General features: G+C 63.2%; 1 protein-coding gene across 3 annotated transcripts in view; it reads left to right on the top strand.

Moving 5' to 3' along the window:
* Positions 1-22,625, top strand: part of Begain (brain enriched guanylate kinase associated) — a 35,745-nt gene that overhangs the window by 7,260 nt on the left and 5,860 nt on the right. The window contains exons 1-5 of one of the 3 annotated variants that reach the window (XM_047542145.1): positions 5,291-5,314; positions 6,276-6,304; positions 19,843-20,004; positions 21,155-21,221; positions 22,153-22,260. In XM_047542145.1, coding sequence (XP_047398101.1) covers positions 5,291-5,314; positions 6,276-6,304; positions 19,843-20,004; positions 21,155-21,221; positions 22,153-22,260 — 390 coding nt within the window. Of the gene's footprint in view, positions 1-5,290; positions 5,315-5,635; positions 5,749-6,275; positions 6,305-19,842; positions 20,005-21,154; positions 21,222-22,152; positions 22,261-22,625 lie in introns of those variants that run through there. The other 2 variants (XM_047542146.1, XM_047542144.1) reach the window with 2 other exon arrangements.

Here is a 22,625-nt window from a genome sequence, read left to right as displayed (position 1 = left end):
TGGAGGCTCCAGGCCTATCTCCCTCTGCCCCCAGCCTTCCCCAACCCCAGCGTCCTTCCACACGGTGAGCGCCAGCTCAACTCCACTCTCAGATCAGATGCAGCCAGGCCCCAGGAGCAAAGTAGCGGGCCCATTTTACAGATTTGGAACTGAGGCTCAGAAAGCTGATGCTCGGGCCTGAAAGCCCTTTCAGAGACACAGTGCCTGGCATACCATCATTAGCCAGGAGGAAGCCACTGACCATGGAGGGCCCTGGCTTCCAGTCCTCCTCTGTCCTGTCTGGGCAAGTGGCCAGGGGAAGCTCCTTTCATTGTCCAGCAGGCAAGAAGTCACTGCAGAAGGTCTCTGGGAGCTCCAGCTGTCAGACTTGGGACTGAGACTCATTCATGAGACTCATAGTATGGCATGAGTGACTTATGCAGCCTTTCCCTGAGGACACAGGGCCAAGAAGAGAGCAGGAAGCGCAGGACCAAGGTCATGCCCTGGGTGGGGCTGGGGCAACACCCCATGCCAGTCCCCAGGGCTGCAGTGGGATCCTGCTCAAGAGGTCCTGCTGAGTGACCTTGAATAGGTCACTCTGCCCTCCTGGCCTCCATTCCCCAGCAGAGAGGGCAGGCCTAGGTGTGCTGGTCCCCCTGAGCAGGGGACCCCAGGGCGCCTCTGGAGGGGGTGCTGCTTCCCAATTCCCCTGTCTCATTGCCACGTGGGAATGTGGGACGGAGTTGCTAGAGCTTCCAAATTTCTCAGTAGAAGCCAAAAATATGGATTTTAAAATGTAAACTCTCCCAATTTTTAAAGTTGGCTCAAATGTTTTAAAAAGAAAGAAAGAAAGAAAGAAACCTTGCGCAGGCCAGATACAACATGCTGGGGGGACAGATTTAGCTCAGGGAGGCCAGTTTGCAGCCGCCGGCCTAGTCGGTCTGCACTGTGCACAGCTGGGAAGAGGGAGCCCTGTCTGAAGCCCCGGAGAGCCCAGTCAGGACTCAGGAGAGACAGGGTCACCTCTGCAGCCAGGTCCTCTGGAATCCCAAGGAGAGCATTGTCGGTGCCTTCTGAGAGCAGTTCCAAGTCAGGGTCTGAATTTAGGTCCCCACCTTGCTGGGTGACCTTGACCTTCCCCCATGGGTCACTTTAGGACTCCAGGCTAGGCCGCTGGAATTCCCTGGGACGCCCCCTCATGGCGCCCATCCCTCTGCCTGCTGGGAACACCCGAGGACACACATGCCCCGTCCAGGGTCCTGCCTGTCCCCCTGCTCCCTCAGGGCTCCTTGGCTGGCTGCACCGTCCTCTCCCTGCACCCTGCTGGTGGCAGAGCCCCAGGACCATCCTGGTCCCTCCTTCCCTTCCCATGAGCTCTGTCCTGTCCCAGCGGCTGTGACCCCTGCTGGTCTGGCCACTCCCAGACTCACATCACTTGGATTCTGTCCTGAACTCTGCACCACATACCCATCCTCTGACTGCTGGCTGCACTGGGGACACCCCAGGCCCGGATCCCACGTTCTGTCCCTACCCTCTTCCCAGCTGCTCATGCCAAAAGCCTTGGTGTCCTCCTCCAGGATTCTGGCTTCTGCACCACCTCTGACCCGAGGGGACCTCAGTGCACCCCACCACTGCTCAACCCACCCTGGGGCTGCCTGCCCAGGCTCACTGGCCTCCCTGTTGTGATTGTGCCCCGGCCGACTGGTCACCCATCTTTCTCACCAGACTTTCTCCTTGGGACCCGTGGGTGGGGGAGCATTTGCAGATTTCGCCGGTGGAGTTTGTGTCCCTGCATTAGCACATCAGCCTGGTGAAGGCGGGAGATTCACTGTCCCTGACAACAGGGCTCAGCACTGTGTGTTGAATGAATGCAAGAAGGTAGAGAGCAGAGGAAAGCATCTTAGAAAGGCGTCCCCCCTGATTGAGGTGCACGTGAAGGCTGCCTCTGCAGCTGCAGCCCTTCCCTGGCCCACCCCGAGGACAGCCCCTTACAGTCGCCTGTTGTTCACAGCATCCCCTGAGTATCGCCATCCTTCCTTCCTTCCTGGACGAAGGATCCAGCCTCAAAGAGGCTGAGAGCCTTGCCTGAGATGGCACGGCTGCCCGAGGTGCGCACGTCGAAGTCAGTGAGAGAGGTGGGATCTGCGGCCGGCCCCAGGCTCACCTGTCTTCCACTCAAGGTGGGATGGGGGAGACGTAAGGCGGTCCCAGAGGACTAAGCGCTGGGCTGGGGTCTGAGAGGTCAGTGCAGGCCCTGACGGAGGGTGGGGACTGTCCAGGGTCACATCGCAGGTGGGAGGCAGAGCTGGGACCAGGATCCAGGCCTCCGTGTGGCACCATGGAGCAGTTCCTCCCAGACATGGGCTTGAGTTCCTTTGCTCAGTGGTCACGGGCACGGGCAGGGTGGGCAGCAGTGCCAGGGGCCAGACGGTCCAGCAGAGGAGTCACACACCGCTCAGGGCTGACCCGCATCTGCAGCTCTGGGGGTGTCCCTGGGCCCAGCTCCGTGCAGATGCTGCGTTGGTGCCCAGGGTCTCAGGCCTTCTGGCACTGGGTGGGGCTTGAGGAAGGGCCCCAGGCTGGTGTGCGTGACAGGGCCTGAGAGCAGGTTGGGGGCTGAGGAGCACCTGGATCCATCTGGGAGACCCTCGGAGCCAACCCTGGCCCGTGGAGACTTGAGGCCAGGACAGGGGGCTGTCAGGGTATGGTTTATACTTTGCCTGGTGATCAGAAAAGGAAGCCACCCGCCCAGTGAAGCTGGTGCAGAGCCTTCCAGAAGGAAGGAAGAAGTGCAGAGCCCCCGAGGCAGGGGGAGCTGGGTTACTTTGGCAACAGCGAGGTGACAAGGGTGGCTGCTGAGTGCTGAGGGAGGACAGGTGGGGACTGGGGTCAATGTTCACAGCCCCTCAAGGCCAGGCTGGAGGCATGGAGTCAACTCCTCTGTCACTGGTGGCTGCACCTCGTGTGTGCACGTCGTCCTGCCCGGTGGCCACAGGGGAGGTGGTGGTTGGGCGAGGTGGATGAGAGTCCTGGCCCCAGATCTTCCTGCTCTTGCAGGTGGCCTGCAGTGTTCACTTCTCGGAGCCTCGGAGTTTGCACCTGTAAAATGGGGCTACGGAGAGGGGCAGGAGGTCGACAGAGAACTTAGAGAGGGTGCAGAGCAAGTGCAGGGGTCAGCGTTCCTGGGGGTCAGCGAGGGCCTGAGGTCACAGAGCCTGAGAAAGGGCACAGGGCTCAGTCCAGTTTGGCCAACAAGGGGCTGCTGGCCTGGCCCGCAGAGGGGACCAGGGAAGTCCCGGGTGGACAGAGGCAGGGAGGTGGGGTGGGCTGGAGCGGCAGTGCCCAGAGGCAGGGCAGACTGGGCCCGAGAGCACCTAGCATGCGCTCCTGCTTCAGGAGGACATGCCATCCACCCACTCTGAAGGGAGGTCCCAGGCCACCATTTCACCAGGTGAACCCTGGCTGTCCCATGGGTGCCTGATCTCACAGTGCCCACCCAGTCCTCCCGCCCGTGCAGGAAGTACCCATTTACCCGCACAGGAAATCAGGCAGACCTCTGCCAACCTTGGGTGCCTCTGAGCAGGCCACTGCAGGGTTTATTCATCTAGCCAAAAGGCATCACGGGAACACTCCCAAGTCCTGTGGCCGGTGAAGCTGAGGGCACAGGACCTCCCTGCAGGACCAGCCTTGCTGCTTTCATCCCCCGCTCAGCGTGGAGCTGGTCCCAGACAGAGCGGGAAAGACAAGGCCCTGTCCCATCTAATGTGGGGCTTTACTAATGACTGCCAGTCTCTGCAGAGGGCTGCAAGGAGGAGGTGGCTTTCAAGAGCGAGGTCCCTCCAGGGCAAGCCCTGCAGGCTCTGCGTTAGAGAATTGGAGGAGTCAGTGGAGGATCAAGGTCAGGGTCTGGAATAGAGTGAAAGGCACCAGCCACTGGTTCCCTTCTGTCTGTCTCCTGCCCTGCCCAGCCTCCACCTCTGCCACCAGGGACGCTGGACAGCCTCCCCTTGCCCCTTCCTCTGTTCAGTTCCTTTGTGGTGGAGCAGGGTGTGGGATTCCCAGATAGGCCTTCTAGAAGTACGCAAACATTCAACGTAAATAATTAATGCTGGATTTTTAAAAATTAAATTTTAATGTATTCATATTAATTTCAGACAAGCTCCCTGGCAGGTCGTTGACTGAGTGATTGAGGCATCCAGAGACATCCGGGGATGTCCCCCACCTTTGGAAGGAAAAGCCTCTTAGGAATAGGAGCCGGCTTAGTAGGGCCTCTTCGGTACCAGGCCTCCTGGAACTCGGCTGCCTCTGAGCTCTGTTCTCCCTACCTGTGAGATGGGAAGGCCACTTCCCTGCAGTTCCTATGGAGGGGTCAGCGGAGGGGCTAGGGCCCTGTGGTGTGCCACCGTCATTCTGCTGAGGGTGGACTCCCAGAACTGAGAGTGGGGGTGCTTCTGCGCCATTAGCCCAGGAGAGCCGGGCTCACCTCATTTGCTGCCTCCTCCCTGGTGGGAGACCTTAGCCGGGAGCTGCTGAACGAGTGGCCAGCCTTTGGTTGGTGGACGCATGAACACTTGGATTTGGGGGTTTGGTTTGATCCTGATTCAGGTCTGACCCTCCGAATGGACGGCTCCTCCCACCCTGAGTTGGCGGAGGCCAAGCCTGCTGGGTGCTGGGTGTCCTGGTGAGAGCGCAGGGCTCCTGCCCAGGAACTCACAGCCAGCCAGGGGGAAAGGCTGAAGGCACGGCTCCTGTGCGGCAGGACCCGGGCATGCACTGTCCGTGTCTATTGAGCACCTGCTGTATGCTGGGACCCACTGCGATGATGGCTGTGATGGGGACCAGGAAAGGTGGGCCTGGGGAAGAGAGGGGAGTGGGGGACGTGTTGGCTGTTGGCAAACTCTTCCTGGAGAACTCTTCGTTCTTGGAGAAGGAGGGTTTGGAGAAGGGGTCCCGGCTCGTGGTCTTGGACAACCTTAGAGTGTCGGGGAGGGAAGCCTCCATCCCGGCGCCTTGGGGACCCTTTCCCCTGAAATTCCTTCCCCCACCCTAAGCCCTCCGCAGCCGCCTATGCTGAAGGGCAGCAGAGTGGCTCTGGTCCGGCTTCCTCCCGCCTCCCCTCCCCCCAGCTTTCAGGTGAGGAAACTGAGGCCGGGGGAGGCCTGTCCGAGCGCCCGGGAAGTTGGTGGCCGAGGCCCCGGTGCCGGGCTGCGCCCTCGCCCGGCGGGGCGGTGGGGGAGGCGGCGTGGGGCCCGGACCGAGCGGAGCGCGCTCCCGGCGGACGCGGCGGCGGCGCCCGGCGCGAGGGGCCGGGATGGGCAGTCATCAGTCTTCCCAGGTCTGTCGCGTGGTCCCTGGGCTCAGACCCTGGTCGCCCCCAGCACGGAAAGACGGGGAAAGCCCCCGGGCGCGGCCTCTCCTAGGCGGGGGAGAGCCCGCCCCGCGCCCCCCGCTCCGCGCAGGAAGTGCGATCCCGCCCGGGCCGCTCTCGGTCCCCGTCGCTCGCCGGCGCCCACAGGGTTAACGGCGGCGGGTGGGTCTCCCCGCCCGGCGCGCGGAGGGGCTGCCCGACTGCGCGGGGCCGGGCGGGGAGGGTCTCCAAGCCGCGCGCGGGCGGGTGTGCGCAAGCCCGGCAGGGAGCCCCGCCGGCGAGCAAGGGTTAATCCCTCGGGCCCGGGAGGGGCGAGCCAGGCCCGGAACCCCAGAATCCGAGGGCACCGGGGTCCCTGACTGAGAAGTGCAGGGCTCCGCATGCCATCACGCTCGGACCGCGTGAGTGTCGGGCGCTGCGATCCCGCACGGCCCCAATTCCGCGGCTCAAACATTCTGGGACTCGGGATCCTGCGATGCCGGGCTCGGCTTCCGCGGGAGGGAGCGCGGGGCGACAAGGGTTAACGGGCGGGGCGGGGAGCGCAGGGACCCGCGGCCGCCCGGAGTTAACGGGGACGGGACGGGTCCCCTCCTCCGGACGAGACCGGGAGCGCCCGGGGCCGCGGCATCCCGCGTCCTCGGACCGGCCCCCTGCTCGCCCCGGGGGGCGTAACTCGGTGCCGGGTAGCGCGGCGGCCCGGGCGGGCTCACCTGTTACTCGGCCGCGGCCCGGCGCGCCCACTGAGTCACGGGGGCCGAACCCGGAGGGTGCGGGCCGGGGGTGCGCACGGCCCGGCTTCCCACTGGCCGAGCCACGCAGGGGTGCCCCGCCGCCGCGCCCCGCGGTGCCCGCGGTGCCCAGCTCCGCCCGGCACGGCCGCGGAGCGCACGCCTGCTGCCTGCTGACCCTCTCGTTTGGTTTCTCGCAGGCCTCTGCCGCAGACATGGAGAAACTCAGGTGAGTGGAGCGGCTTCCGCGCCGCGGCTCGCGGGGCCCGGGCGGGTGGAGGAGCCGGGCGGGGGAGGGGCTCCCCAGCGCAGCCTCGGGGCCGGGGTGCCTGGCCCGTGTGCGTGTGTCGGTGCGTGTGTGTGCGCGGCGAGACAATGGGGAGCCCCGCGCGGGGCCGCTCGGTCGGGTGGGCGCTGCGGCTGGGGTGGGGTGCGCCACTGAGTGCCGGCCGCCCCCAGCCCGGCCGCGCTGGCCTCCGCGGGCCTGAGCGCCCTGTCCCGGACTCTCGCCGGTCCCCCCGGGACCCTCTGGGTTTCTGTTCCCGCTGTTACGCACGGTCCCCCGCCCCCCAGCTGACAGTTGCCTGGTTCTGAGCTTTTAAGTTTCCGCCTCGTGGGGGCGGGGTGGGGGGATGGAGTCCTCGCGGCTGGTCAGGCAGTCGCGTCTTGGAGCCATTTTGGGGGAGTCCCGCGACAGCGTCTGGGGAGTGCCCCTCGAGTCCTCCTTCCTGGTGCTAAACTTTGAGCCTCGGTGGACTCCACCGGCTCCTTTCGCAGCAGTCAGGGATCAGCCGATTTGAATATTCGCGACTAACGCTGCGACTTCCCCTGGCCATCCTGACCCCTACTTGGGGAACACTCCTCCTGCGATTTCCTTCCGGAGCCCGCTGAGGCTGTGTGTGTGGGCGGCAGGCCTGGCTCTGACTGCTGAGTTTCAGCACCTTCTCCCCTGGCCTGGAGGGTCTCTTGGCCTCCCCCACCCCCTCCGGAGGCCAGAACTGGCATCTATTGGGAGGACTGTGGGCAGCAGGTGCACCGGGTCTCTAAGGGGCAGGGGTCCAGCAGAGCCCAGGCTTGGCCCCCTGGGTCTAGGGGATGGGGTCCCGGGCCTTCTCTGTTGACCCTCAGTGCTGTGAATGAGTGACTTGAAAATACCCAGGTGGGAGCTGGAAGACAGGTAGGCTCACAAAGGCCCCAGGTTGACCATCTTCTGGGCCATTGCGCTGGAGGGCCATAGGACCAAGAGCAGCATATCCTGGGCTGGGAGGAGGGATCCAGCTTCTTAGGTGCTAGGACCTCAGACCCAAAGCCTGATGGTCAGCCAAGCCCACCTTGTCATAGCCAAGGTCCAGTGGGGGCAGCGGAGTTCAGAGAGTGGCAGTCCTGGCTCAGACCAGGACCCTCCCTGGTGCCCCACATTAGCTGTCATTCACCAGTACCCCCACCTGGGCAGGGTTTCCAGGTGGGGGCAGGGCACTGCTCAACTCAGCTGGAATTTGAGGGAAAATGTAGCTTGTAGGGTACCCTGAAGCCTGCCCAGGGGCCCCCTGTGGTTTGCTTTCTCCTTCCCTCCTTCCCCATGCCCAGCCAGGACTCTTTGGCACCTACCCCTTTGTGCCAGGCACTAGGGACAGGGACCTGACTGGGCCTGGTTGGCAAATACCTAGACAGATGAGCCAGGGGTCAGATCAGCTGCCTGAGCTGCTAGGGGCTCCCCTGGGCTGAGTGGGGAAGGTTGGTGGCAGTGGCCAGGGCCTGGGATCCTGGGCTGCACTGGGCCACATGACCTTCTGGAGACAGCAGGGGTCTTGGGGCCAGGACTCAGCATAACCTCCTAGAATTGGGGAGGGTTTCCCGCCCTCCTCTTGCTCTTAACCTAGGAAGTGATCTCCAGGTGGCCTGGAGACCCTCCCAGACTGTTCCCTCTTGACCAGCTAGGCCTCTCCAATGAGTTGATTAAGGGAAGTTGGTCACATGGCCTACCACAGAGAAGGTCACTGGGTTTGGGGTCCCACTGACCAGTCCCTCTCTGGTAAAGTCCTGATCCTCTCTGGGTCTCAGTTTCCTCACCTGTAAAGTGGGTGTCCCCTTTCCCCCCAGGGTGCAGAGATGCTGGGAGGTGGTATGAAGTGCTTCACCCAGGGCTGGCACCGGCAGGGGTCCAGGTGCAGCAGCCCGGAGGGCCTCTAGACTGCTGGTGTCCTAAGCACGAAAAGAGGTATTTATAATCCAGGTGAAGGGTCTCCATTGTCCAGCGGGATGACCCAGTGCCTAGTCCTTCCTCCTGTCACTCAATTGCACATCATAGGCTGGGTCTTGGACCTGAATCTAGCTCTGAGAGGATAGGTCCTGTGCCCCATCCGCCCCCCCTACCCCCTGGGGCTGGAGCCAGGCCTGGCTCACTCGAAGGTCCAGCAAATATTTGTTGAATGAGCATAAGGACTCTGCCACCTGGTGGTGTCATGAACCTCATTGGCTCCCTTGTAGGCAGGTAGACACCTGCCACTTGCCTGGCCCTTCTTCCTGACTCCCACCATGTGACAGTCCTACTGCAGAGCTTCTCTGCCTTTGCCCATGGTGTCCCCTCTGCCCAGGACACCCTTCCTTGGAGGTCTTCTTGTCCATGTGACAAACTGAGGCTTTTGTGATCCTCTTGCCCCTCCCCCTAGTGAACTGGCCCCATCTACACAGCTGGAGTCTGGTTGGCCATCCAGACCCTGGCCAGCCCTCCACAGCAGGGGACACGGGCCCATGACAGAGTTTCCCAGGGGTGTTGGGGAAGGATTTGCAGAAGCAGAGACACCAAAGCCAAGACTGGGGATGGATGGGATTTTTTTCGGAGGACAGATGGGATACCTCCTGAGGACTGAGCTGCGCTGTGTGGGCTGGCTCTCGTGTCCACTACCTGCCCCTCGGAGGGTCTGCCTCTGCCCTGCCTGGGCCCAGTGCCCCCATCCATCAGGCGGGCGTGAAGGAGCGGACCAGGTGCGCTGGGGCTGGAGCTGGCGACCTTGCAGCCCCAACCACGCGGGGATTTGCAGGGTGGGGGATGGGGACCCGCTCTGCTGCCTTCGCAGCACACGGGGTGCACACCACCTCCCCCGGTCTTCCCCTCAGCCCATCCCACGGTGACCCACCAAGTCGTGAGTTCTCCACCTAGTCAGGGTGCCAGAAGTCAGGGGCAGCCCGGGGTGGCCCTCCTGAGCCATGAGGGGACAGCTCGAGCCCCTGAGGTGGGGGGAACTGAGACGGGGAGGTGTGGGGTCAACGGCTGGGACTGGGTCTTCTGGTCCCGGAGCTCCCCTTCCTGTGCCCCTAGTGGGTGCCTGGGTGGTGGCAGTGGTGGGCTCTTCCAGAGGGCTTGCACTTCTGTGCCCTCGTGTCTGGCTGGAAGAGGGAGACCGGGGCTGGGGGTCAGTGGGGACACTTGGAGTGGCCACCCTGGGGAGGGAAAGTCACCCAGGCCCCATGCTGCCCTGGCTGCTGAGCCTGGACAGCCCCAGCCAGCCCTGTGCCGTGTGTCTGGCAGTCCCCAGAAGCACCAGGGGAGGCCCGGGCGAGTCTGCCTGGGGGGCCTTGCCCACAGGACAGAAGGAAAAGAGCTGGGGACAGGCGGGAGGGGAGGACCCAGATGCGGAGAGTTGGGGACCAGAGTCTGAGAGCCACCCCTGACCCGACCCGGAGCAGCACTGAGGAGTCATCTCGGGGGTGGGCTTGGGGGGGACCAGCGTGCCCCTGAGTCCCTCGTATCTCCATTTGTGAATGGGGACACTGGGCTGCCCAGCACAGGACCCCAGTAGCCCGTGGCAGAGCAGAGGGTGCTGAGGGGTGGGCCCGCCTGGCTGGGCACTGCTCAGTCACCAGTCCTCTCCCTGGCCACTGGGCTGGGCACAGCTTGCACCCTCACTGCTAAGCAGAGCGAGCAGCCAGCTGGCAGGTGACCCTCGCAACCCCTCATGGAGCTGGTGTGGCTGTCAGGAGAGCCCCACCCAGAGTCACAAGTGCCCCTAGGGCTTCTGTTACAGCTGGGCCCGAGGCCTGGACAGGCAGCCTCCCACCGGCCCTCCCTCCAGCCCCAGCTGGTGGCGGATCTGCCCTGGGAGCCTGGTGTCACCCTCAGGACCACTTGAGCCCATGCGTGTGCTGGAAGAGGTGCAGGAGGGTGGCAAGACACCAGCCAGGGACCCAGGGCATTCCAGAGAGGCCCTGGGTGGGGAAGGGAGCCAGGCGGGGTGGGCGGGGTCACTGAGAAGCATCCCACAGCCCCAGTTAGCTTTGTGAGCCCCAGAATTTGAGAAAACAGGCCTCCCGCTGGTACAGTTGATGAGTCCTCTCGTCTGTGTGCCGGGTGAGCAGGCCGTGGGGTGGTCAACCCCGGGCTCCTCAGTGGCCAGTGAGGAGCCTGGTAATCAGTGTCACGTCCCGGCCCCTCCTCCCCAGGCTCCGAGGAGGGGCGGCAGGCGCGGAGGTTGATTTGGGGGCCCTGTGGGAGCTGTCATCGGCTGGGAGGCCTGCTCTGTGGCCACCTGCCTCCTCATCCTCCTTCTCAACACTGACACTGGGCAGGAGGGGTGACCAGGCCAGGGTGGGCACGGCCTGCCTTCCAGGCGGCCTCGTTCCCTGGTGGGAAAGACAGACAGGAATGTAGACCAGCAGGGCCGGGCTGGGTGCTGTGAGGAGGGTGCCAGGCAGGGGTGCCAGGGACCCCCAGCAGCGCTGAGGGCGGGGCCTCCTGGGGTGGACACGGGCTTTGCGTCTCCTGAGACAGCCTGCCCTAGGCGCTCTCTTCCTGTTTTGCCACCAGAAGGACATGGCCCCAGACCCACCGCAAGGCCTGCCTGTCCCAGAAAGAGAATCAGGAACTTCAGCCATGCCTGGGCCTTCTGGCTGACCCCAGCAGCTGCGGGAGGGCAGGCGGGCCAGGCGCAGAGGCTGCCTGGCAGGGTGTCTGGTAACAGGCGTGTGGCACCGGGTGTGGGGACAGATGCTGGTAGGTGGGCACATGGCGGTGACATCTGTGGAGTTCCCTTTGGATAGCTTTGTTTTCTTGGTGGAAAAGGAAGCAAGGTCACCCGCTGTGGGCAGGTGGGGAGGAGGTGTGGGGTCAGCCTGTCACCTCCACAGGGCACTTTCCTCCCATCTCTGGGTCTCAGGCACACAGTCAAGGGAGAGGTGGCCCTGAGCAGGGTGGGCTTTACCCTGGTGGCACAGCAAAGAGCCATGGGGGCTGAAGGGGCCATGCAGTCCTTGGCAGTCAGTGAGGACAGGGCAGCAAGGGGCCATGCCGGCCGCTGGCATGGATGCGTCCAGGGGCAGGGCTGGAGCTGGAGAGAGTGGGTGTTGGAGTGGGGTTACCACAGGGGTCTGCACTGGCGTGAGCACAGAGGACATCACGGTGAGTCTCACGCCCCTTGTCCCCTCGTGCTCTGCACGCTTTCCCCATGGTCACTCCCACCCCAAGGCTGGAGTTGGCAGGCCTGCTGTGGCCCTGGCTCTGGTGATGCTTTGAGTCATCAGGCTACCTGGGACCTGGGATCTTGTCCACACCCCAGGTCTGACAGACAGGTGGGGACAGTGGCGAGCCCTGACCTGCAGGGCACGAGCGTGCAGTGGGCACAGAGTTGACGGGCTGTGTCCTACCGGCCTGCCCTGACCCTCTTTCCTTGGGCTCCTGCTGACTGTCCTCTGGGGACTAGAGTGGGTCTTCTGGTGGCCTTTCCCGAGGGCTGCTGGGAGCTCACAACCTGCTGTGCCCTCCCAAGATCTCTGGCATGTGGCCATCGGGCCTGCCCTGGACCTTGCGGTGCACCGGGTGCTGTGACCTGGGGAGGAGGAGCAGGGACAGCCCCTGCACCCAAAGAGCAGCTGGGCAGTACAGGGGGAGGTCAGGGAGGCCTTCCTGGAGGAGGGGAGTGGAGTGAGCCAAACCACAGAGAAAGGATGTCCTGAACAGGAGGGCAGCATGAGCCAAGGCCCAGGGGCGAGTGCAGCTGTCCTGGCCACCTGCCGGACTTGGCCTGCTTTGCCCCAGGCCTGGGCTGCCCCAGCTCGCGGTTCTCTCTTAGCAGGGAGAGGGCACGTCAGGGTGGGGCTGCAACTGCCTGACAGATGAGGTGAGATGACACCTTTCCTGCAGCAGCTCCTGACCCCTGTCTCTGGCAGGATTAGCCACAGAACAGCCATGTCACCGGGCACGTCCGCACTGGTGGGGGGCGAGAGCTGAGTTCCAGGATCCCTGCACCCGTCAGGGTCGCCTGGCTGTAGTCACAGGGCAGCTGATCCCCCTCCAGGCCGCCCCTCCCAGCTGGGGGCCCCCAGGGCACACTGACCTTGCCTCCCCGCGTGCCCGAGAAGGCCGTGCCCACGCGGGAGGTGCACTCAGGTGCCAGTACGCGCACGGCCTCTCCAGGGGCTGGTGCGCTCTAGGCTGGTGGCCACGGTGATGACGTTGGGAGTCCCCCTCTCTGTGCAGGTGGAGTGGCCGGTGTCATTGCTGCAGAGGTCAGCTGGGGGTCATCCAGGACTGGCAGGTGTGCAGAGCCCCCGGGCAGTGCCAGCAGTGGCGGCTGTCCTGTCGCTGGGCCCTTGATGCGAGGGCAGCAGGCCCCAGGCCCTTGCCCAGGCTTAGGCTCCAATGCCCCGGGAGGCGGGAGGTGGGAGCAGCCGGCCGGGCCCTGCCCCTTGGCCTCGGCGCACCTCAGTTTCCTTATCCCAGGGAGGAGGGAGGTGCACAGAGCCCAGGCCGCTGCCGGGCACTGGTTGACAGTTTCTGCCCCACCTTCAAAGGTCACAGCAGGGTTAGAGGGCACCAGCAGGGCCATGACTGAGACCCAGGGGGAACAAGCTCCCGAGACACAAACCCATGGCCTCCGAGCACAGGCAGTGAGAGTGGCCCGCCGCCAGCGGCTGCCCTGGAGGGCACAGGGGCACAGGCCCTGGGAGTCCAGTGTGGGTTCCCTGGGAAAGAACAGGCTGGGCGGGTCCGCCTTCATCCCCGCTCAGGGTCAGGGTCAGGGTCAGCAGGTGGAGGTGGCCCTTGGCAGGAGCTGCAGAGGGAGCGGGTGACATCCCTGACTGCCCCGGCTCCCAGCACGGGCGTCAGGAACGTGACAGGAACACGGCTCCAGCGGCAGGTGAAGAGGCAGGGCAGGTGGCTCCTCACAGCCCTGCAGTGGAGGAAGAGGTCTGGGGGTCTTTATGAGCCCCCCACTTCACCAGCCTCAGAGTCCCCCCACCCCCGGGGAAAAGTGCCCAGACCTCGCAGCTGGGGCCAAGTCAGCTCTCGCTCTGCTGTGTCCTGCAGGGTCGGGCCAGCTCATGCAGCCACACCCTGGCTTTGTCCAGACCCCGTGCATGGGGGTGGGTCTATGGGGACAGCTTTGGGGTGAGGAGCTGGGTTCCTGGCCTGGGTACAGTGAAGAGTCAGGGATTTCTGACCGGGGAGAACCTGGTCCGGTTGGGCTTAAAAACGGGCCGCTTGGAGGCGCTGAGTCAGGGGCCGAGGGGTCCAGGAGGCCCCAGCACCCTGGCATTGGGTGGCAAGCAGGACAGCAGCCCAGCCGAGGACCTAGCTGAGGAGCCACGCAGGGAGGGTGGGGCGAGCTGGGTTTCAGGACCCCCAGGGGCTGGGGAAGGAGGAAGCAAGCGAGATCCGGGCAGAGGGGACATGGGGACAAAGTCACCAGGATGAGAAACTGGCTGCAGCATGTGAAGAATGACAAGCAATCTGGTGTTGCTGGGGCGTGACTGTCGGCCCGGCTGAGAGCTGAGGCAGGAGAAGGCAGCTGCGCCCGCAGGCACCGAGCGGCCCGCGCGTCAGGGCGCAGGACAGGAGTGGCTCTCGGTCCCCTGGCTGTCTGTGGGACGGTGAACGGCCACCCAACCCTGCCGTCGCCATGCGCACCAGTGGGGAGCCGTCAAGCAGGGTCAGGTATGACTCCCTGGGGACCGTGCTCAGCACAGGTCCCCGTGAGGAGGGGCTCGGGGGAGCACCGGAGGGTGTCCAGGGGAGGTGGCTGCAGCAGAGCGTCCCAGGGCGCAGTGCGCTGGAAGACGGGCCCGCGCAGAGGTCTAGAGGGTGGAGGCCGGGGCGGCACCTGGGGAGTCGAAGGCCTGGGGCAGTTGCCCCGGGGGTCGGGCAGAGCCTGTCCTGGTCGTAGCCCCTGGCGGGGTGAGGATGCCGGGTGCACCGCGTGGCCGGCGTTCTTTCTCCGGGTTCGCGTGCTGGAGCAGGACAGAGGGCCACAGTGGTCCCACAGGTAGCGTGGCTCCTGCATCCCAGCTGGGCTGATGAGGGTACTTCCCCTGGACTGCTGTGAGGTGTGAACCACCAGCTGGCACACTGGCCGTCCTGCCCTTGCCCCCCAGGACCTGCAGCTGGTCCCTGAGCCAGCTGCTCCCTTGTGGGGGAAGGAAGACAGGTGCTAACCGGGGACTCCAGCTGCCTCCAAGGGCCAAGTCCTAGAGGGTCTCCTGCAGAGCAGCTCCAGCCTGGGCTCCCACAGCTGCAGGGCCCCACCTGCGATGAGAGACACACCCCTGTTACCCGTGCGGGGACCCCTGTGTCCACGCGGGTGTCCTGACCACCACAGGCAGGACTCAGGGCCGTCCGTTTCAGTGGCCCAGGTCAACCGCTGTCTGCTTTTCTGCCCAGGGGTCACCAAGCCCTCCTACCGGCAGCAGCACCCAGCCGGGGGTGGCCGTCCCCAGGGCTGCACGGTCCACCACCCCAGCTCCTGCCGGGGCCGGTGCTGGCCCTGCTGGCAGCCGCTGGAGGGCCAGGTGGGAGGCGGCCGATTCCCTCTTCCGCTGCCAGCCTGCTGCTCTCTGAGCACCGGCAGGCCTCTGCAGCGTGGCTCTCCCGCGGCCGGCTCAGCGGCTTCCTCGCTGCCCTTCTCTGGAAAGGGAGCTGAGGAGGGGCTGCAGACTGGCTCCCCCTCCCAAGCCTGTCTTGAGACTGTGGCTAACCCTCCCTAGACCCCGCTTTCCCACCTCTAGGACGGGGTTCCCCACACCGCAAGCCGGAAAGAGAATCCCACGTCTTCCCTGGCTCAGAGCAGGAATGACTTGGCAGTGGTGCTTAATAAAGACCTGCGAGCGTCCAGAGTCAGACCTTGGGTCGCTTCACAAGCCCGACCCCTTCCCTGGGCCTCAGTTTCCCCCCGGGTCCCAGCCTTTGTCCACCTCCAAGCTGCGCCCTCTTCAGAGACCTCACCCACCAGAAGCACCCTGCAGAAGGGTCTGCTGGTGGGGCTTCATGGATGAGGACCAGGAGGAGGACACCTGTGGCCACAGCTGGTCTCTGCTAAGTCACCAAGGGCTGACCAGTTGGTTCCAACTGCTCCAAAGAGAACCTGCCCACTGGGGTCCTGCCCTCTGTCACTCAACAGCATTGGGGTCATTTGCCAAGGGTGGACCCTGGGACAGAAGTCCTAAGCTCTTAGTCTCTAACCAGAGACCAAGACCCTGCCGCTCACCACCACCATTGCCTACCACGTGCTGGGCCCTGGCTCCTGTTCAGGAAGCCAGGGGCAAGAGGCCCCATTTTACAGGTGAGGAAACTGAGGCTCAGAGAATCAGTGACCACGGTGAGATTCATAGCTTGGGGAAAAGAGCTTTCCCTGGCTTCTGCTGCCCCCCTCAGCCCATCAAATCATTGCTTATGTTGATTTTTTTTTGTGTGCCCAAATTTGATCCTCAGTAAATTTTTTTCCTAATTTTTCATCCATGGAAAATATGACAAATCCAGAAAAGTATAAAAATTTTTCAATTACCCAGCATTCCACCACCCAGGCGTAACAAATTGACATATCTCGCCTTCCACACTGCTCGGTGGCAGTTATTCATTTAGATGGGATTATGCCGCTCTCCCCCAGAACACACGTCTGCCTGCGCCGCTCAGCATTCTCTGAACGCCTGGTTTCTGGGCAGCATCCGAGTCTTTGGTGATGGAACTGGCCTCCCTTAGCAGGGCTGGCCTCTTGCTTTGGCTCCAGAGCCAGCAAGCCAGCCCCGAGCTTCTGGGCACCCACATCCCTACAAGCCATCAGCTGGGATGGCCGCACAGCCCTCCTCTGAGGCTGGGGCGTGTCCTGTGGTCCTCCAGTGGGGCAGCCCCCAGCAGGCCAGGCCAGGCCTGTTCTTCCCCACACCACCCACTGTCCAGCCTAGACTGGCCATAGGAAAGGGTGGCTGAGCAGGGTCCCAAGAAGGCGAAGTGTGTCCTGGACCCCTAACTCCCCCCAGGTCCCACAGCTCACAGGACAGTCCTGCAGAGAAGAGGGTCACCTGTCTCCAGCACCCTTGTCTCTGACCAGGGGGTCTTGCACACTGGAAGCAGTAGTCAGGACACCAAATATAAACCCCCAGCAAGGGACCAGGTACCTGCCACACTGGGACTCAGTGCCACAGATGAGCTCAGGCCCTTTGGAGTGACCAGCAAGTTCTGACAGGTGCGTAGGCTGGGACCCCTCTCTTGAACTTCCTGAATCCCTCTACCTTTGCCACCCTGAAGACAGGAGTCTCCACACCATGGGGTGTGGACGTGGACTTCCCATCTCTGGACATCAGCCAAGGGCTGTGGTCAAGTGCCCGATGGTGGACCCTGGTGGCCTCCATGCTGCCCCGAACCTATCCCACCTATTCTGAGCAGCTCTGTCCTCTTCACCCACAGGCTGCGCAGCCCCTGGGTGCCCTCGTGCCTCGGGCAGCCCCGAGTCCTGCAGGGCCGCCTGACCCGGTCCTCACCCTCGCTCTGGGACAGGTAACACACCTGTTGTCGCCCGCCATCCCATTCCTTGGTGTCTCTACGTCTGTCCCCAGACATCCATCCCATGTTTGTGTCTAACTCCCCAAGACAGATGGGGAGGCTCAGAGGAGAAGGGTCTCCCAGCCAGCAGAACATTGTCACCACACTCTGGCACCAACCTTGGGCTCGGGCTCTTGTGAATGGCCAGAAGGGGCCCTCTGCGGGGAGATTCCTCCAGGACTCTTCCTGCCCAGGGGTTGCCATGGCGAGGAGGAAACCCATAAGCCCACTCACATGCCAGGTTAGAGCCAGCTCCTGGGACCCAGATCACAGGGAGGGGACCCCACAGGTGGCTGGAGGACCAGGACTGGCTGCTGCCAGCTCTGCAGACGCCTTTCCCCACACGTCTGTTAAGGACACTGGGGCCCCACCAGGCCATACCCTCACCTAAAGCAGGATCCCCGGCCCCTGGCACCTCCTCAGCCTCCCGCGGCCTGGAGGCCCCCCTTCCACGGCACCACCCAGCAGCATCCCATTGTGTTGGTGGCTTTAGTACCTATCAGACAGGGACCAGCATCAGCCCTGCTCCCCATGTGTGGGTGACCACCCCACTTTACAGATGTGGAAACTGAGACCACAGACAGGTGGGGCTTGGGTTAGTGCCCCAGGACAGGGGGAAGGATTGGTAGCAAGATCCAGGTGACCACCCAGTATCCTCCCTGTCCAGAACTTCTAAGAAACTGAGCCCCTGGCACCAGTAGCCAGCTGTGAAGGGCAAGGAGGGGTCCCATGGCCCTCCCCATCGGGGTGCAGGCGGTAGCCAATGGGGGGACTTTGGTCTGCGTTGGACGGTTGAGTGAGAGGCACAGGGATCTGGTGGCTGCTGGACATGAGGTGGGTGGAGCTTAAGAGAGACCCCAGTCAGGAAGGGTCCATGTGCAACTGGGTGTGGAGATCTGGCCTTCGACGGCCCCGGCGCCTTACAGAACAGCCTGGGTGAGTGCAGGGTCTGTTGACGCAATGGAGCCAGAGAGAGGGGAGGGGACGATGTGGTGGGGACACTAGTACAGGTGAGCTGGGAGTCACAGTGACAGGGACTGGGAACCCTGATGGGGGCGTGGAGGTGGGTGAAGGGCAGGCTCAGCAGCTGAGGCTCTGTGGCCGAGGCCTGGCCTGGATGCAGCACCAGGTGGCCGCGGGAGGGCCGAGGGTGCTGTCGGAGGACTGGCAGAGCAGGGAGTCACCTAGTGCATGAAAGGCCCCTGGGAGGCCCAGGGTAAGCAGGCCCTGGAGCTGTGGCCCTTGGGGTGGCCCAGCACCTCCGAGCTGGCCTGTCCTTTGGCTCTTGCTCACTGCCTCCCTCTCAGCCGGGGCTCTCTGGGCCAGGGCCCGGGTCCTGCTCCCACGGTGAGGTTCCAGGGTGGGATTGGGAAGGGGCAAGCATGCCGACTGGATGGGCGACGGGATGGTTCGCCCCAGTGACCACAGAGCCCAAGGGCAAGGCAACCAAGGTGGAGGAGTGAGGGTCAGTGGCTCTGAGGTGCCCACAGAAACCAATGCCCCCAGAATGGGCAGGGCTGGGAGAGGGCACAGTGGGCTGCTGGCTTCAGAAGACTGAGGCCCCAGAACTGGTCAGTGAGGACTTGCAGCGTGGCTGGAGGAGGGGTGAGGAGCAGGCCAGCAGGGAGCAGGTGGGGCAACGGACAAGGCCCTCCGTCCTCCCAAGGAGGCAGAGCCTGTGATGAGAACGCCTAGGGGAGCGTCCAACCTCAGGGCCTGCTGCCTGCCCAGATCCAGGCCCTGCCTTCAGTGGGGTGCCCTGGGTGATGTGGGCACCCAGGAAGACTGTGCCCCCCTAGGGAAGAAATCAGGGGCAGTGGGGCATCTGGAGCCTGTGGCTGCAGGATGCTAGAGGTGGGGCAGCCTTGCCTCAGGGCTTCCCCTGTTACTCTGTCCCCTCTTTTGTGGAACTGACTCTTGGGAAGACCTGTCCCACCGTTCTGAGTCTCAAGAATGGAAGCAACTTTGTATTTAATTTTAAAAACGTAGACCTGGGCAGGAATCCAGGAGTGCTCACAGGAGGCTCCTGGGACACGCCCTGTATTCACAACCCTCCAGCAGGGAAGAGGTCATTGTCCTTGCACAGCCCTTACTGGGCTTGGGTCAGGCAGGTCCTGAGGACACAGGCTCTTGTCCAAGGCCCCTCTGCACATGTGGGTGGAGTCAGGGCTCCAGGGCCCTGCCTGGTTTCCAGTGTGACACCTGAACCTGCCTCCTGCTCCCCAGGGCCAGGAGCAGAACTGTGTACGCCACAGCAAACCCGCCAGAGGTCACCCCCCTGGAGCATGGGTGCCCAGGTCCTTACTGAGACCCAGGGAACTTGGAGCTCACCACCAGCCCCTGGGGCATGGCCACCCACAGCCCCTGCCTGGCACCCAACTTTTCTTCAAGTGGCTCCTTGTCTGGCAGCTCGTAAGGGTAGATGGTGTCAGGCAGGGGTCATGCGGTGAGCAGGCAGGTGGGCTTCTGGGAGGCCTCCTGCGCTCCCGGTGTGCCTATCCTGATGGGTCCTGCCTGGGTGTGAGGCATCAACCCAGCCTCTCTTTGGCCCAGAGAGGTAGACACAATGTGCTGGGGCCACCAGTCAGGGGAAGGGAGGTTGGGTCTCAGGCATGACATTGCTAACTGGGTCTTGGCGTCCCTGGCCAGCTCCCAAGGGAGGGGCGGGCCACAGGGCTTCTTGTACCAGGGCCCAGCAAGCCGCCCACACACACAGGGTTCTGGGGTCAGTTTCACTCCAAGGTGACCTCGTGGGGGTGTACTTGTGGCAGAGGCACTTGGCTCGGAGCCCCCGACCCCTGGGGTCGGAAGTCCTGCGTGCGGCTGCAGGGGTGAGGGTGTGTGCGTGTGAGAGAGCGAGTGACCCTCGCGGAGGCCGCCCGCAGCACGTCGCCGCCCACGCAGGCTGGGCTCCCGGCGCCCGCTCAGGGCGCGGCCGGCCACCGCGCGTGTCGTTGCAGTGCGCTGCAGGAGCAGAAGGGCGAGCTGCGCAAGCGGCTGTCCTACACCACGCACAAGCTGGAGAAGCTGGAGACCGAGTTCGACTCCACACGCCACTACCTGGAGATCGAGCTGCGGCGGGCGCAGGAGGAGCTGGAAAAGGTCACGGAGAAGCTGCGCAGGTGAGGGCGGTGCCCAGGAGTGGCCGCTTCTGCCTGCCCAGGCGGAAGTCAGACCTGTGCCTGGAACATCAGGCCAGGACTTGGACACAGGGACAGGCTCCTCCTTGGGCCCCTCCCCATGCCAGGCTCCATTCCGTGCTTCTCACTCCTGTTCATCTTGGCTGAACATTTTGCCACATTTTCATGGTGGCAGCAGGACACAGTCTCCAGAAGTGACTGGCCCAGCAGGGTCCCCGGTGGCACCCTGGGTCCTGATGGGAATGGGTGCCTGGGCCTGGAGACCAGCCAGATGCATAGACTTAGGGCCCCTCCTGGAGCGGCTGGGCAGATGCCCCAGACCCCAGCTCCTTCAGGGTGGTGCCACTGACCTGTCACAGGCTGCTCCACTTAAACAGGATGCAAAGTGGCAAACTTTGCTGATGGTTTGGTTTTTAAAAATATAGAATACCAGCTAGTGCCACCCTGAAGGAGGACTTGCCAGGAGGGCTCTTTGGCCCTCCCTGAATGTCCCCATCCTGCTGAGACTTTCGATGTCACCATCAAGTTGTGTGGAAACCAAGCCTGGCCAGACCTCCATTAAGGTCCTGGCTCTTCCACTTGCTGCCTCATGCCCGCCTTCTGTGTCAGTTTCCCCCAGGCAAGCTGGGGCCGAGGATGCAACCCAAAGGTTGTGCAGAAGGTAGACACTGCCCACAGGCCCTGCCGCTGAAGGAGACCCACAGAGCGTCCACCTAAGGCCTGCCTGCCTCCACTCCTCCCTCCAGCTAGACCCAGAGCTCAGTCACCGTGTGTCCTGTACTCACCCCAGGGTCCATGGCCTGCACTGAGTGTCTTCCTTACTAATGTGCAGCTGCGAGGATTTTAAGAACTGTGTAAAATGTGAGCAAGGGGCCAGGAGTGAGGACCTACCATCCTTGTCTCCAGGGAGACCTGCTGAGGGAGGTGGGGCAGTAAGTCCTTGGCCTTGGCCTAGGAAAAGCCTGGGCATGACTTGGCTTTAATGAGATAATCTCCACTCTGGGCACGGGCGCCCACATTCAACCAAGGCAGGGAGGGAGGTCAGCTCCAACCTGCTCAAAAAGCGTGTGGACACAGGGGTGCGGGAAGGCTGGACCTTGCACAGAAATGACCCCTTTGCCTCCCGCTGCAGGATTCAGAGCAACTACCTGGCACTACAGCGGATCAACCAGGAGCTGGAGGGCAAGCTGTACCGCATGGTAAGGCTCACCCTGACGCCACTCCCTGTCCAGCACTGCCTTCTGGGCCATGTGACTCAGAGCCCTTGGGGGAAGTGGCCCCCTGGTGTCTCCTGGCCTGTTTAGGAGCTGAGTCCCAGGTCTTGCTTCCTGAGGGCTCTAGGGTTCAGCTGGTTCTCTTCTGTCCACTGAATGGGAGGGACTGGCAGGACAAGGACAGAGCTGGGCCAGGACTGCTGTGCTGCCCCAGCAGCAGGTCAAGCAGCTCAGGCTGGGTGTTCAAGCGGAGCCACAGGACTGCCCAGGGACTGAGACAGAGAGGCCCAGGTTCAGGTGGCACGCGAGTGAGGCAGGTTTGAGCATCTATCCGCCTCTCCTGGGGATCTTCTGTCTTCCTGTGATGAAATAATGTGACTTTCCCCAGGCCTGGCCCTGGTGGGGGTTGATACCCTTGATACCCACAAAGTACCTGGGTGTTGCCTTTTCTGTGTGCTGGCAGGAGCAATAGCATTGGTGGCCATGAGAATCCTAGGTCTGACTCTAGGAGAACACATCTGAGGCTCTGGCACGCGAGTCCAGAGAGGTTCCTCTCTCTTTTGGCTGGGTCTGGCACTGCCTGGGACCCTGTCAAGGGCCCTTTTCTTCTGAGCCTCAGTTTCCCAGTCTGTAGAGTGAGATGGGCCAGGCTCTGTGAGGAGTGAGCACAAGCCATCCCCAACCTCCTGGGGAAGGGCCCCGTCAGTCCCATGTTGCGGATGAGAACCGAGGCTGGTCAGTGGTACGGCTGGGCTCAAACCTGGTCAGTCCGTGCTCCTAACCCCTGCAACCTGGGTCCCCAGCACCTTGTCATTCAGGCTTTCAGGGGACACAGGAGGCCTAATCCGACAGGCCTTGTTCTGGCCTGCCAGAAGCTGACCACTGACCACCTCCTTCTGCTGTCCTGGTCCTGCAGGGCCAGCACTACGAGGAAGAGAAGCGCGCACTGAGCCACGAGATTGTCGCCCTCAACAGCCACCTCCTGGAGGCCAAGGTGACCATTGACAAGCTGTCGGAGGACAACGTGAGTGCCCTGTGCATCTGGCCCGTGGAGGGCTGGGGTATCTGAGGGAGCTTCCTGGGATGCACTGGCAGTCAGGACCTTGACTTGGAGGGCTCCCAGCTGAGGGGCTTTGGCCCCAGTCTGGCACAGGGGACAGGTGGCTGGGCAGAGTAGTCAGGATTTGGCAGAGTGTCTGGTACAGTTGGGGAAGGATAAGACAGGTGGGCCACATGCTACTGAGGTGTCCCCAAGAGACCCTCTGCTGGAAGGGCTTGAGCTAGGGAATGTGAGGCCAAGTTTTCCCACAGGGTGCAGCCTCCTGGCCCCAGGTGGGGTCACAGCACTCAGGACCTCTGCCTTCAGCCAGCCCAGATCACCCACAGGCC

Source organism: Sciurus carolinensis, chromosome 2 (genome assembly GCF_902686445.1).
Source record: "Sciurus carolinensis chromosome 2, mSciCar1.2, whole genome shotgun sequence".
Lineage (NCBI taxonomy): Eukaryota > Metazoa > Chordata > Mammalia > Rodentia > Sciuridae > Sciurus > Sciurus carolinensis.
Note: the sequence above shows the minus strand (reverse complement) of the source record. Positions and strands in the feature narration are given on the sequence as shown.